The 16483-nt window shown below is 41.0% G+C and overlaps 1 protein-coding gene across 4 annotated transcripts in view; it reads right to left on the bottom strand.

Moving 5' to 3' along the window:
- Positions 1 to 365: 365 nt before the first annotated feature.
- The window catches only part of CD86 (CD86 molecule), a 62058-nt gene continuing 45940 nt past the window's right edge, over positions 366 to 16483 (bottom strand). For 2 of the 4 annotated variants that reach the window (XM_029214265.1, XM_029214266.1), the window contains exons 4-7: positions 16157 to 16465; positions 13061 to 13213; positions 5432 to 5477; positions 366 to 2975 (exon numbers count right to left, since the gene is read on the bottom strand). In XM_029214265.1, the coding sequence (XP_029070098.1) occupies positions 2879 to 2975; positions 5432 to 5477; positions 13061 to 13213; positions 16157 to 16465 (605 nt within the window). In that variant the 3' untranslated portion in view covers positions 366 to 2878. The remainder of the gene's footprint in view (positions 2976 to 5431; positions 5478 to 13060; positions 13214 to 16156; positions 16466 to 16483) is intronic. The other 2 variants (XM_029214267.1, XM_029214268.1) reach the window with 2 other exon arrangements.

Raw genomic sequence — 16483 nt, 5'->3', positions numbered from 1 at the left:
GCAAGCGGGGGCTACTCTTTGTTGTGGTGCGCGGGCTTCTCATTGCGGTGGCTTCTCTTATTGCAGGGCACAGGCTTTAGGCACACGGGCTTCAGTAGTTGCAGCACGTGGGCTCAGTAGTTGAGGCACGCGGGCTCAGTATTTGAGGCATGCGGGCCCTAGAGTCCACGGGCTTCAGTAGTTGCAGCACATGGGCTCAGTAGTTGTGGTGCACGGGCTCTAGGGCACGTGGGCTTCAGTAGTTGTGGTGCGCAGGCTCGGTAGTTATGGCACGTGGGCTTAGTTGCTCCACAGCATGTGGGATCTTCCCAGACCAGGGATCAAACCCATGTCCCCTGCATTGGCAGGCGGATTCTTAACCACTGTGCCACCAGGGAAGTCCCTTTTAAACAAATAGTTTTGAAGTACTACCTTAGGTGCCTGGGATCCACTGGTGAAGAAATTAGACACATTCCTGCCCTCACAGAGCCTGGACAGTTTTCTTTTTTCCGTAATTTCCATAATTTCCATAATGACTCTTCTCACATGCCATGTATTTATTTATTTTTAATTGAGATATAGTTGACATATAACATTGTATTACTTTTAGGTGTACAACATAATGATTTGATATAGTGTATAGTATGAAATGATCACCACAATAAGTTAACATCCATCACTACACATAGTTACGAATTTTTCTTCTTGTGATGAGAACTTTTAAGATGTACACTCTTAGCAACTTTCAAATATACAATTACATGCATTTATTTTATAATCAAAGTATTTTCAATGAATAAATTTTTATACTAAGCTTTTGTTTAACATACATGCAAGCACACATTACATGGAATAAAACATTACAAACTGAAAAGCAAAAATCCCTTCCTTAACTTCAGATTTCCTAGTTATCCGGAGAAACAACATCCCTTACCTGACATATGTCTCAGTAACTAGATAAACATAGAATCATATGAGACACAGAGGAAAGGGAAGAGGAGAGGGTTTAGGTGAGTCAGAGGCTTTTAGCTAGGTGACTGGAGAATGAGGCTACCTTAGAGCTGTTAAGAGGAAGGACATACATTAGGAGGATAGAGGGAGTAATATCAGACTATAAGTACTGTTAAAAGAAGAAGAAAATTTAGACTTTTACATCATTTTAATAGAAATTTATTGAGAACTGCTCTGTATAAGAATAGATACATGTATATGTATAACTGAATCACTTTGCTATACACCTGACACTATCCCAACATTGTTAATCAACTATACTCCAATATAAAGTAAAAAGTAAATAAAAAAACATGTTACAAAACAGCAAGATGCTTAGAGCCTAATGAAGGCAAGGGCAGGGCAGAGCACACAAATGGTACTATTACAAGTACAAGCATGGCTAGCATAGCCGTCTATAACCCTTTAGGGTCCTTTATGTAGAATAAGAAGAACTACTATTTCTGGGACTTTCCCAAAGTTCTCTTTAGGTTTGGACTGAGGCTTCTCCATCCCTTAGTGATGCTGTCTTAGAGCCAGAGTCTCCTAACTCATTTCTACAGGGCTAACATATTCCTCTCTTGCGCCCAGTTTTCCTGTCATTGAGAATGACGCATAGACAGTCCTCAGACACAAGTTTGCTAGCCCTGCTCCGGGCCAACCATCACCTCCTTAGGACATCTGCAGGCTAAGTCAACCTCTGGGCAATTTGTATTCTGGTCCTTTTAATTCTGCCCCAGCTCCTTCTCTCTCAGCCATTCACTGAAAGAGCCCTAAGCCTCCTTCCATTCACCCCATTATTAAGATGATAGCTCTCCCCCGCCAGCTCTGCTTCCAGCCAGATGAAACATCACAACAACCTGGCTATCATCAAAACCCCTCCCCAACCTCCAAGGAAACTGCAGTCGGCCTTAAGTCCATTTGGACAGACTGTCCATCTGTTGCTCTTCCTATGGCTTGTGGAAGGACTGGACAGACTGAACATTCATGTGTATTTCTGTTGGTCAAGATCTTTCATTTTCTTTCCTGTTTTGAGTATTGCAATCTGTCTCTCCGCTCTTGAACAGTTGCCCCAGGCCATCATCTCAGTCATTTTCTCTGAGAAGAGAAGCAGGGTTTATCATGCACAGCACTCTCCTGCTTTATCCAGCCCTCTTTGCTAAGGCTCGGCAGTAGCTTCTTGGGCAGGTGGATCCTCCTTAACATTAGCAACAGCCCAGATGGTAATGGCTACAGGACTGGTTCCTTCTCTGTCTCTAACTTCCCAGATTTTGAGTTGGTCTGCTCACTGTTGTCAGCACACTGGGCCACCACTTTCCTTACTGACCCTCACAGAGGGACAGGAACTCCTTAGCAGAGGGTGGACTTTTCTCAGTAATTACATTATTATAGTACATATTTCTTTATACTTCAAAATATTAATATTAACACTATAAGGCCATAAAATACATAACTCCCACCCGGACTGAAAAGGTAGTTGTTCAGTCACAGGTATACAAGATGGAATGAGGCACTACCTGAGATTCAGAGTAGATAAAAGCCACAATTCCAGGAACTGGGAGTTTTACATAAAACACAATTTATAACATTAAGAAAAGAGACTGAATCTGAAACAGGAGGTGTTAGTCTTACACATGATTCCTGAGCCAGGAACCAGTTAGGTGGGCTTGACCCACAAGTGTGCTCTGAAATGAAAAGAAACAGTAAAAATCTGCTCCTGGCATAGAGAGCAGAGCTGGCATTGTAGGGAGGCTATTTCACTTAGAGGGAATCGTGAAGCCCCCTCTATTATTAATAGTAATATTTTCTTGCCTTCTGGGAAGGCTTAGAGAGACAAGAAAAAGGTCAGTCAAAACTTGAAAAGAAAAGCATATAAAAACCGGATAGTCATATGGCATTTACTCTTTAATTAAAAATGTGTAGCACTTTTGTCGCGTGAGGCTGTCTCTGAAACGTTAATATCACACTGGGCTTCATCAGATCTTTCAGGTTCTTGGAGTTCTACTCTGGAAAAACAGAGAAAAGAATTCAGTGAGATTTCACAGTAGAGCCACTTTCTCTTTCTAGATTTCAATGATAGGGCAGAATATAAGGGGACATTGCAATAGCAATGAGGAGAAATAAACTACTGAAGAGAGGTGGAGATGTACCGTCCACACTTCCTAAATTACTACCTTTGATTTTTGTCTGGGCCTGCCCCTGCCCTATGCTGATTCCCTGCTGCCTTCCCTCCGCAGCTCTTCCGGACCACTTCCGAACTAAGTCTGACAGGGCAGGCAAGATCTCAGCACCTGGGCTCACCATCCTGGATTCCGAGACTCACAGCGGCTGGTGTATCCAGGTAAGTGCTAGGCACACTGGGAGCTGTGCACCCTGGGATCATGACTTGTGTCTCTGTGACCAGGTTTTTTTTTATTTATTTATTTTTGGCTGCATTGGGTCTTCGTCGCTGCGTGCAGGCTTTCTCTAGCTGCGGTGCGCAGGGGCTACTCTTCGTTGAGATGCGCGGGCTTCTCATTGCGGTGGCTTCTCGTTGCAGAGCACGGGCTCTAGGCGTGCAGGTTTCAGTAGTTGTGGCTCGCGGGCTCTAGAGCGCAGACTCAGTAGTTGTGGCACACGGGCTTAGTTGCTCTGCGGCATGTGGGATCTTCCCGGACCAGGGCTCAAACCCGTGTTCCCTGCATTGGCAGGCGAATTCTTAACTACTGCGCCACCAGGGAAGACCTGTGACCAGGTTTTTGACTTAGGGTTGCTTTGACCCCATGACTGTGTGACCAGAGCCTTGATATTCTTGAGAGTCCAGTTTCTCAGGGTGGGTGGAGGTACAGACAATCTGATTGCATCATGCTGTGAAAGGATGGATCACCAGGAATCTTTGTGTATTCCTTCATGCATACATTCATTCTTTCAACAAATATTTATTTTTATAGCCAAGATATGGAAACAACCTGAGTGTTCACTGATGCATGAATGGATAAAGAAATTGTGATACACACACATACAGTAGACCATAAAAAAGAATGAAATCTTGCCATTTGTGACAACATGGATGGACCTCGAGGGTATTATGCTAAGTGAAATAAGTCAGACAGAGAAAGAAAAATACTATATTATTTCACTTATATGTGGAATCTAAAAATAAATGAATAATAATAACTTAAAAAATCAGTTTATAGATACAGAGAACAGATTGATGGTTGCCAGAGGTGGGGGGGTATGGAGGTGGGAGAAATGGGTAAATTTTTTTTTAGTTTAAATAAATTGAATTTTTTAAAACAATCTGAAAACTTGAACTCTTAAAGAGAAAAAGCACCTCACCAAATTTTGCCTTCCACAGCCCTCGTACGTGAACAAAGGAAAATATAAAGAAAAGGGTATACACACTTCTCCCTATGCCATATTTAGGGTTACTTAAGTGCTGTTCTTATTTGAATTTGATTAGGTAAAGGATCTAGAAAGAAAGCCAAATAAATGAAAAATAAGTACAAATCAAACAAACAACTTAAATTATTGCTCAGCTGAAAGCAAACGTAAGAGAAACTAAAGCCCAGAATAATGTTTACTTTTCCACAAAACTCCTTTTCAACATGTTATATACTTATCAAACCATTAGAGTGTAAATTCTGTAAGTCCTATCATCTTTCAACCAGTATTCACCATGAAAATTACAACTACTGAAAACTGTTAATATTATTAAAAGGCTACTTTCTATAGATCCAAACATATCTGCTGCTGCAATTTTACAGTTTAAAAAATTTATTGAGCACCTACTATATGCCAGGCACTGTGCTAGGTTCTGGCAGCACAATGATGAGCTTCGATGATATGTTCCCTGCCCTCTATAAAGTTTGATTTAGTTAAGTTTATAGAGTTTAATAATATAATTACACCACTATATAAGTATAACCTGGTGTTATGAAGAAAAAACACAGGAATCCACATGATACTATAACAGGCTGACACAATCTAGTTTGGGAAGGGTTTTTAAGAAAGTGCAACTTGAGTCAGGATCTGAAGAATGAGGTGAAGAAGTGGCAAAGAACATTCCAAGCACAGGGCACAGCAGATGCAAAGACACTGAGGCTAGAGGGTACATATTATCACTCCTCATTTATTTATTCATTCCACACATATAGGACACCCAGGCACTATGCTAGGTACTGCAGTTACCATGTTGAATAAGATGCAGCCCATGCTCACCACATCAGACCCTTTTGGTATTAATTTTTTACTTGACCACAACTGAACTTGCCATGACCCTTGGGCATTGTGCATAGGGCACACTGCCATCCATTTATAGCTAGGGCATTTTCCTCCAAGTCCTAACTAGTCTCACTTTCCTTTTCCTCTCCATTAGTTCATGTATGCTGAGGTCCCAGCATGCCTCAGACCAAGCCTAGTTAAATTATAGACTCTCTGGGGATTGTATCTCTTTCAACAATGTTATAGGGTCAGGACTCACCTTTTCTCAGTCTGTTCACTCTCTGTCCCCTCCACTTTGATGGTTTCTGAAAGAGACAAAAACAACTTCAGAAAATGTATTGCCCATAAATACTAAAAGAGGGAAAGTTTGAAGAGGCTCCTAAGTCCTAGGACTCAGAGAGAAATCATTGTTGCCATATATGTGGAATAGATGGTTCCTTGATGAAATTTCATGGGGACTGAGAAGGAGCTTCTTTCATCCAAAAATTAAATGCCTTCTTTTGTTTATTGTGCCTTAAGTTCTAATGTTGGGAATAGGTTTTACTTACAGCTCTATTCTTTACTAAACTAAAAATACTACTGGGAGGTATAATACATTTAGTTTTAGCAATCATTTAGTGATGGGGATAAACGTTTCCAATCCTTTTCTGAAAGTAAGGTTTAGAAGGAAGAGGAAAAGGAAATCTTGCAGATGTTCGTGACTAAATGGGTTAGCCAGCTGGTGCTACCAAATAATACACAAGGTTGCATGGAGAGGTTCAAGTGGGAAATTTCTAGTGGGCTAGACCTCCCAAAGCCCGAGTTCCTACTGGCATGGACTTACTACTGATGCAGCTTTGGGTGAAAATTCCTCTATGTTGACTGTTATGACCGTGCTGTTGTCCCGCTCTGCACCTTATAGCAGGGGTTGTTAACCCAGCGTCCATGGAGGAATTTAGGGACCGCAGCAATCCTTTCAACAACACCCCTGATGGTTTTGAACACTTCCTATCTTTGGCAGTTCTCTTTGTGTGTGCATGTGTGTGTGTTTAAAAATAATCAGTTTTATGGAGGTAAAATACACAGTAAAATCCAATCATTTTCCATACAGATTTTGATGAGTTTAACAAATGTATGCAGTCATGTAACTACCACCACAACCAAGATATGGAACATTTATATAAGCCCAAAGAGTTCCCTCCAGCCCCTTTTCAATCAATTCCTTCCCCCCACCCCATCCCCTGTAACCACTGATCTGCTTAATGCCACAGTGGTTTTGCTTTTTCTAGGATTTCATGTAATGTGTAGTCTTTTCGTGCCTAGTGTCTTTCATGTAGCACAATGCTTTTGAAATTCATTCATGTTGTTTCATGTTACCAGTAGTCCATTCCTTTCTATAGCTCAGCAGTATTTCATTGTATGTATATAGCACCATTTGTTTATCCATTCACCAACTGCAAAAATTCAGGATGCCAGATTTTCAGTATTATGAAGAAAGCTGCTATGGACATGTGTGTGTGTGTGTCTGTGAAGACATATGTCTTTATTTCTCATGGGTAAATATCAAGGATTGCTGAGTTGTATAGTAGAGCATAAGAATTTCAGTTGCTTCACATCCTCTCCAACATCTGATATTTATCAGTCCTTTTAATTTTAGCCATGTTAGTGGGTATGGGGTGGTATCTCATTATGGTTTGAATTTGTATTTCCCCAATGACTAATGGTGTTACGACTGTGTAACTGTGCTTATGGGCCATTTGTGTATATTTTTATGTGAAGTATCTATTCAAGTCTTTTACTTTCTGCCTTTTGTTATATGGATTGTCTTCTCATTACTGAGTAGTATTATATAAGTATATATTCTGGTTATAAGTCCTTTATTATATTTATATTTTGCAAGCATTTTGTCCCAGTCTGTGTCTTGACTTTTCATTTTCTTAAAGTCAAAGGGCAAACATTTTTAATTTTGATGAAGTTCAGTTTATCAATCTTATCTTTTTATAATACAGTTTATGCTTACCATGTCCTATCTGAGATTTGCCTAACCTAAGCTCACAAAACTTTTCTTCTATGTTTTCTTTCAAAAGTTTTTTAATTATAGCTCTTATTTTAGGTTTATGATCCACTTCAAGTTATTTTTTTGGGTGTCTAGGTTCATACTTTCCCATGTGGATATCTAACTGACCCAATACCATTTGTTGAAAAGACTATCCTTTCTGCATGGAATTAACTTGGCACTTTTGTCAAAATCAGTTGACAAAATCATATTTTTTGACTCTCCATTTTGTTCCATTGGTCGATATGTCTGTCCTTTCACCAGTGTCACACCTTGACTACTATAGCTATATAATAAATCTTGAAATTAGGTAGTATAATTCCTCCATCTTTGTTGTCATGTTTCAGAATTGTTTTGGCAATTGTAGATCCTTTGCATTTCCACATAACTTTTAGAATAAACTTTTTAATGTCCACTAAGGAGCCTGCCAGGATTTTGATTGATAGTGCATTGAAACCAAAGATCAGTTTGGGAGAACTGGTATCTTAATAGCTAGTCTTCTAAACCATGGACACAGCATAACGCTCCATTTATTTAGGTCTACTTTAACTTCTGTCAGTAGTAATGTTTTTTAGTTTTCAGTATACATACAGGTCTTGTACTTGGTTTTAAAAATTAATTCCAAAGCCTTTAATATTACTTGATGCTACTGTAAATGGTATTAAAAAATTCAGTGTACAATTGTTTGTTGTTAGTATGTAGAAAAACAATAGATTTTGTGTATTGACCTTGTATCCTGCTACTTTGCTACACTAAATCAGTTGTAATAGCTTTTAATGGATTCCTTAGGCTTTTCTACAAACATGATCGTGTCATCTGCAAAATAAGGCAGTTTTACTTCTTTCTTTCCAATATGTATGCCTTTTATTTCTTTTTCTAGAGTTGTGGCACTGGCTAGGACCTCCAGTACAAGGCTGAACAGAAGCAGTGAGAGTGACATCCTTGCCTTATTCCTGATCTTAGGTGAAAGCAATCAGTCTTTTATCATTAACTATGATGCTAACTAAAGGATTTTAGTAGCTGTTATTTGCCAAGTTGAGGAAATTCTTTTGTATTCCTACTTTTATGAGAGTTTATCTTTCTTTTTAAAAATTATGAATGGGCATTAATTTTGCCAAATGCTTTTTCTGTATCCATTGACATGTATTCTGTATCCACATGATTTCTCTTTTCAGTCTTTCAATAGGTGAGTTTTATTGCTTGGTATTTGGATGTTAAACTTACCTTATATTCCTGGAATAAACCCCACTTAATCATGATGTATAATACTTTTAATACATTGCTAGATTTCAGTTGCTAATTTTGTTGAGCATTTTGGCATCTATGTTCACAAGGGATATGTGTAGTTTTCTTTTCTTGTAATGTCTTTTTCTAGTTTTGGTATTAGGGCTCCCCCTGCCTTCAGAGCAGCCTAGAAACTGACTCCAGGCAGTAAGTTGTGGACAATCATAGGGCTCACCTTATCTTTTCCCTTCTCTCAGGGACTATAGTTTTCTGTAGCCTGTTGTCCAATATCTGAAAACAGTTGTTGCATATATTTTGCCTGATTCTAGTTGTTTACGGCAGGAGGGCAATTCCTGTAGCAGTTAATCCTTAATGGGAGGAAGGAAAAATCTGTGTCTTCTATATAATTTTAAAAGAGTTTTAACTGTTAGAAAAGTCTCTTATTTCCTTCTACCTTCTTATAACCTTCATCGAGATACCCTTTAGAGCCTCAGTTAAGTATGATCTTTGCACCCTATGGCAGTTTTTAGATATTTAAAGGCAGCACTTGTATCCTCCCCAAGGCTTTTTTTATCCCCCTGGCTGAGCATTCTGAGTTATTTCAGATATTTCTTTCTTTTTTAAAATACATCTTTATTGGAGTAAAATCACTTTACAATGCTGTATTCGTTTCTGTTGTACAACAAAGTGAATCAGCCATATGCATATATATATCCCCATATCGCCTCCCTCTTGAGCCTCCCCCCCACCCTCCCTATCCCACCCCTCTTGGTCATTGTAAAGCACCGAGCTGATCTCCCTGTGCTATGCAGCAGTTTCCCACTAGCTGTCTATTTTACATTTGGTAGTGTATATATGTCAGTGCTACTCTCACTTCGCCCCAGCTTCCCCCACCCCACCGCCGTGTCCTCAAGTCCATTCTCTATGTCTGCGTCCATATTCCTGCCCTGCCACTAGGTTCATCAGTACCATTTCTTTTTAGATTCCACATATATGTGTTAGCATACGGTATTTGTTTTTCTCTTTCTGACTTACTTCACTCTGTATGACAGACTCTGGGTCCATCCACCTCATTACAAATAGCTCAATTTCGTTTCTTTTTATGGCTGAGTAATATTCCATTGTATATTTGACTGATCTTCCAGATACTTTGTAAATCTAATTACGTTCTATTTTTGTCAAAGTTCCTCTTAAAAATAATGGTGCTTATAGTGAATACTGTATTTCAGGATGTCTGTACACCAACACAAATAATATTATCCTTTCGTACTCATGACAAAATCACCACTGTTTTTTTTTTTAAAAAGCTTCTTTTTAAAAATGAAAGCAGACAATAAAAAGACAGCTTCTAAACTTTTGGATTTGATTACAAATTTAGCATTTTGAAGAGTAGATATGATGATATCACCTGGTTTCAGTTTTTAAGCCCTGTGAAACTTTCTGTTTAAATGGTGGTTAAAAATAGTTTATTTTGGAAAAGACATTTGCCCTTTAAGAAATCATTCCTGAAAGAGCTGAGACTTTTCCAAATTTGGAGGAGGGAGGCAAGTTGTAAAAATTGTAGGTTGCTAGGCACTATTACAATACAGATTTTAGTCAGACAAGAACCAAATGAGGAAGTAAAACTTCAGGAGGAGCTATTTTAGTCTTTCTCCCCAATGGGTAAGCTGAGAGGGTAACTTCTGATTGGGAAAAGACAGTAATTGAAGGTTACAATTTCTCATGCTTTAACTGCCCTATTTGACAAAACAAAAAAAGAGAAGAGAGATTAGAAACCAGCTAGAACAACCATGGCATTTCCCTTTTATTCATTTAACAGCCTAAACAGGGTAAATATGTACAGTTGAGGAATAGAAAAACTGTAACTACTGAACAATCACTGGAAAGGACTTTTGACACCAGGTTAGTTAGTTGGAGGGCTGTCTCCTCTGAGAAAAGGATTAATATTGGATTAAGAGGAAGCTGCACTGTTGGAAAAATTTCTACTCATCAGTAAGCTTGTGTCTCTGTGGATGGGTCATGACTGTTTCCATGTTTGTCTACTGGCAGAATTTAGTTCCTTGTGGACTGAGATCCCCATTTCCTTGCTGGCTTTCAGCTGGGGGCTATTTCCAGTTTCTAGAGGCCACCCACATTTCTTGGCTTACGGCCCCTTCCTCCATCTTCAAGGTCAGCAGTGGTGTGTTGAGCCTGTCTCAAGCTTTGGATCTCTCCTCCTTCCATTTCCTCTTTCTAATCCAGGTGGGAAAGATTCTGTGACTCACGTGATTAGATTGGGTCTACTTGGATAATCCAGGATAAACCCATCATTTTAAACTCAGTATTTAATCACGTATGAAAAGTCCCTTTTGCCATGTAGGATGACATGTTACAGATTCTGGGGTATATGAGGTGGATATCTTGTTGGTGGCATTATTCTGCCTATAGTACAGCCAATGCCAGGGGTATCCACAAACAAGTGCAGACATTGCTAAAGTTACAAAACCCAGTTTTACAAACATCTTATATCTACGTGGCATGGTTACTTGGTACATCTCCCTCCTCCAGTAATATCAAGGCTCTTCTCTTTGACCAAACTTACTGGCACATGTGACTATCTGACCAAACAGCTTTTTTTTTTTTTTTTTTTTGCGGTACGCGGGCCTCTCACTGGCCTCTCCCGTTGCGGAGCACAGGCTCCGGACGCGCAGGCTCAGTGGCCATGGCTCACAGGCCCAGCCGCTCTGCGGCATGTGGGATCTTCCCGGACCGGGGCACGAACCCGTGTCCCCTGCATCAGCAGGCGGACTCTCAACCACTGCGCCACCAGGGAAGCCCCAGACCAAACAACTTTTATCTACCAATATTCTTTATCACATTCTTGAGGGGGTCGTATATGTACTGTGCTCTCTTGTGGTCTTCTGCCTTTTAATACTCATAGCTCAATTTGACCATCTCAAATGCAACAGACACCCTTACAACTCTCTCATGTATACAGACACATCCTCTTTAACTCCCTTTATCTAGTCTCCTGAATTTTTCTGATTGCTTTTTAGGGGAAGAAACATTTTACTTGGCTTTTCTCCATCCCTTTTCTTTGTTTCGTTTGTAAGCTAATCATTCCAATGCAAAACCAAATTTAGGAGACAGCTTATTTCCAAGCAGAAGGTTGCTTCTGCACATTTAGCTAATTCTAAATGGCAATGAGATTGACAGAAAGAGAAGTTCAAAACGGTCACTTTGAAAAGTCAAAGCCTGGACAAGCATGATATATCTGTACATCTGACCCTGCACTGTGAATTTTACACTTTTGTATCATAGAAATCTCTCAGTATACCCTGTACTTTGGCAGTTTGAACGGCTCTGCCATATGCTTTGTGTTAATATATTGAAACTGGATTAGCACTCCTAAATTTCTTGTTTTTGGAATACAGCTGAATGAAATGAATGACTGCTAATGTCATCCATCTATTTTCTAGATGGATCTTAAAATCAGTACCCTGAAATCTTAAGATGCTGACCAGAAGCCTTACTCATCTTGTGCTTTTTACCATAAGCGAGTAAGAAGGTTTTACCTTAATTATTAGCACCAACCAAACTTTTACTGGAGGCAATTACTGAGATAAAGTCCAAGCTTATCTTACAACTTCATCCAAACCAGCCCAAACCACAAACAGGCATGGGATTCTTATAAAGTCAGGGACCACTTTGTCCCCTATTAAACACAGGGCATTTTTACAACAGAAGTCATCGGGGAGGCAGCTCAATGCAGTGCTGTTTAAAATAGCAAAACTACGGGAACAACCCAACTGTCCCACAATATGGACTTGGTTAAATAAATTAAGGTGTATCCACATAACGGAGTATCTTGCAGCCATTTTAAATGATGCTGTAGAATAATACTTAGTGACACTGAAAATATTCTTCCAACATTTAGTATAAAAAAGTTAGAAAACAGTACATGTTATATTATTCAAATTGTGAAAAACAGTCCTCATAATACTATCCCACTTATGGAAAAATAACAGGTTAATACATAGAAAAATCTGGAAATTATACACTAAAATGTCGGCATAATCATTTTTTCTTACTAGTAGAACTATAGGTGATTTTTATTTTCAGTATATTTGGTAATGGATATGTACTACTTGGTAATCCATATGAGTTAATATTATTTTTTAAAGTCAGTGGGGAATAGTTCATCTAACTTACTTCTCAGTAAACTGAGACTTTTAGAGGCAAATCTTATGGTCACCTAATCCTCCCCTTCTCCCACCAAACATTTCTGCTTGAACATCATCAGGTCCATAATTGTGAACATTTAGAAGTGTTTTCACCATTTTACTTCATTGAATTCTCACAGTAACCTCATGAAATAAAGTAGGTAAGGCAAGGAACCATCAGCTTTGTTTGGAAACCAGAAGTACATTTGTAAACCTTAGGTTAGAAGTGTTGCCTTTCCTGGAAATCCAGGCAACCTTATCAGCTGCTCAGTCCCATATGTATGGGCTTGAAACCCTGAGGGAACCTTTTCCTCCCAACACCTGCTGACTTTTTGCCAGCCTGGGCTCAGCCAACGAGCTCCAGAAGGCCGCTGATTGGGAAGTTAGCTGCAAAGTGGCAATCTGCAGAGGACAAGCACTGACTCACCACATTCTTTAGAGGGGCCAGCCTGCTGCTTCTTCCTTTTCTTTAGTGTTAGAAAGAACACCATCCCACACACAACGACCAATGTTACAAGTAGAGCTGCAATCCAGAGGATGTGGTCTGGGACAGGGGGGCTTGGCACAGGTGGCTTTGCATCTAAAAATGAACCCAAGTTTTCAATCAGCCAGGAAGGTTGATTATAACAGCTTTATAATTGCTGCTCTTCTCTTTATTTACATGCCAGAATCTCCTCAGGGCTCTACTGCCAGAGCAGCCTGAAATCCACATGATTTGGGCCATAGAAAATCCTAGTCTCAGGGCCTCGGCAGCTGACTGAGAACCAAGCCAGTGACTCTGACCAAGTGCCTGGACTGAGCTGCCTTGCCTTCCCTTCCCAGAGACTGAGATGACAATGACCATGATCCAGAAGAGGGTCACCTTGGCCCGTGGTTCTGGAATCTGGGTAATGTACCTGTACTGAGGCTCTGAAGGTACAGTCATCTGGGCAGCATCCGGCTTCCTCAGCCCCCTATGTGGTCAGGCCCCAGGTTTTTTTTTTTTGTTTTTTTTTTGCGGTACACGGGCCTCTCACTGTTGTGGCCTCTCCCGTTGCGGAGCACAGGCTCCGGACGCGCAGGCTCAGCGGCCATGGCTCACAGGCCTAGCTGCTCCGTGGCATGTGGGATCTTCCTGGACCGGGGCACGAACCCGTGTCCCCTGCATCGGCAGGCGGACTCTCAACCGCTGCGCCACCAGGGAAGCCCTGGGCCCCAAGTTTTGACGTTTCTGTTATAGTAATTCCTCCATCCACTATCATCTCTAAATCAGGCTCCAGACACCTCTCACCCGGACAAACATAGCAGCCTCTTTATAGGCACCCATCTCCAGCTTTGTTTGTTCTTTCCCCTGATGTCTAGGTGGACTTCCTCAAGCATGGCGTTCAGCCTCTCTCTCCTACTGGAAAACTTTTGATATGTCTTCATGCCCTGAGGATCAGGGTCAGAATCAGCTCCTGGGAAGTCAGGACTTACTTCCTTGCACAAGGACTCCTAAACTTACAGGAAGTTAAAAAACAGGCTTTGGTTGGAAAAATTTGGACTGAGTGGCCCATGTTATAGACATTTATGGGAAGAGGTCTGGTAGTTCATCTCAAATTACAGGAGAATAGGACCAGCTGACCTCCCATTAGCTTAGGGGCATTTTGTGGACCCATGCCCTGTTTCTGGGACCTTAAGAAAAGGAATTGTTGGTACTGCAGGCCACATTCAACACTTTTTGAGTCTATCCCAGTTTAATCTCACTTGAACCTGTTTGGCATCCCAGTAAAGGAGGGTAATACTTGTTAACATGGAGGCTGCTACCTTTTGATACCCCAAAAGATTCCTTGACACAGGGCCTAACCTATATCTTATCTAGCCATAGAATAGGGACACAGAGAGGCAAGCCCCATTTTCCTGAGGCAGCTAGAGCTGAAACATTTCTGAACATGGCGGCAGCTAGGAAGGTTTTGGCAGCAGTTGAGAAACGGCAGAAAGGTGAGCCACGATGAGGCTCTAGTGGTGGCGAGGCTCTGTTCCTGTGGGAGTCATGGCAGAAAGCCCCAGGGTGTGTCATGTGTGGTGATGTTGGCAGTGCCAAGAAGGTGCTAAATTTCAGGACAGCATGGGAGAGGCTTCTATCAGGCCAAGAGAGGCTACAGTGGAAGCAACCAGGACAGACAGGGTGACCTCGCCAGTTACTGAACTGTCAAGAGTCAGAGGTGTCTGATCAGAAGGAAATCAGCACCTGCACAGGGGACTGGCCCACTGGTACAGCTAAGCTGGCTGGTGGGGACTGGCCCCAGGGGCTGTCCGTAAGAATGCATCAAGAGGCCAAGTTATGTTTGAACAATGAAACACCAGGAGAGGGGAGGCATTAAAGCCAGAGGATGGAGCAAGGAGCTGGATGGATGCCTTAGGAGGGGGCAAACCAAGGGGCCAGAGTTGGAGGAGGGGCCAAGGCAAACAGAAGGCAGATGGGTGGGGGGAGGGGTCAGGATCAGAATAAGCAGTGTTGAAGGCAGTGTGGGTACAGAGTGCCTTTATTGCAGGAGAGACTCTTGCAATTACTGCTCCTCAAAAGTGGGGTCTCAAATATGGATGTATTCTAGGGCAAAGCCAGGAATTTAAAATGGCAGGCTCCTATTAGTGTACACGGCTTAGTTTCAACCCTTTCCCAGTGGGATTGGCCCCCATACTACACTGTCAACATGCCACAAGCATTTCTGCTTCTGCATATTTCCTTGACACATGTGTGCGATGGCCACCACTGCCTGTGCCCATGGCAGGTACTGCTAATAGATTGTGGCCCTCTCACCTCCCAAGCCTGAATGCTGTTTCAGAATTTTTCAGAAGCTACCACAAGTTTGAGTTCCTGCCATCTCTTTACCACACTTATTAAGCCCAGTTATTTCTGTTATGGTAATATAAGGTCCCATGTCCTTTAGGAAGCCTTCACTGACCCTCAAGGAACTTGCCTATCTCTGAATGCTTATAAATCATATTATCAGTCACTCTTGTTTTTAAATTTAGTTGTATATTTCCATGGGATATAATTTAGATTCTAATTCAATCCTTTTACAATCCAATTTACCATGTGTGTCCATCATGGAGTTCTGATTCTATTAGAAGGGCAGAGAGCGTGTCTTATACCTTTTGGTTTTCTCCCCTGAAACCAACAATGTTTAGAATGGTTTTGTACTCATAACAAGTGCTGTATGTATATATGAATGTGTGTGTGTGTGTGTGTTTTAATGAGTGGAAGAATTTTAGCCTGGAGAAATCCTGCATCTTCTAACCTAAGCTTCAGAATCTTCTCTCTAAAGGTAGCCCAAAAGACTGGGCCAGTGTCAAGGCTAAGAACGTGCTTCCTCAAGAGCGGCATAGGTTCATAGCCTCTTGGACCTTGTAGCACTCAGATGAAACAAGAGCCCTCTGTCTGGGTCTTTCCTAACAGTATGAAAATGGCCCAGTTGGAGGTTTCCTGGCAAGCAGGGGACACTGGATGATCTGCCTTACCCATCTGTGTATAATACCTGATAAAAGAAACTGTCAGGCTTACCTATATTGCAAGGTGGCGAGAAAAGCAGTGTCTTCGTTGGCTCAAGTTGCAAGACACAGAAGATGCTCACGTTTGTTTCAGGAGGGATGGAAAAAGACATGCTGATAGAAATGTTGTACAGTTCTGTGATATTATTTTGAGATTTCTTCATGACAGTGTCATACTCAGTAGTAGAATTCTTAGTTTTTAGCAATATATACATCCTCTGAGGTTCTGGGTAACCTTGTGTAGATAAGCAGGTCAAATTTATGATGTTAGAATTTTCTGTTTGATTAGGAATTAGATTTATTTCTGGTTGACTGAAGTTAGCTGAAAGCAGAATAGAGA

The sequence above is a fragment of the Monodon monoceros genome, unplaced genomic scaffold, assembly GCF_005190385.1.
Source record: "Monodon monoceros isolate NGI ecotype Baffin Bay Population unplaced genomic scaffold, NGI_Narwhal_1 Super_Scaffold_11, whole genome shotgun sequence".
Lineage (NCBI taxonomy): Eukaryota > Metazoa > Chordata > Mammalia > Artiodactyla > Monodontidae > Monodon > Monodon monoceros.
This window is presented reverse-complemented; position numbering and strand designations above follow the sequence as displayed.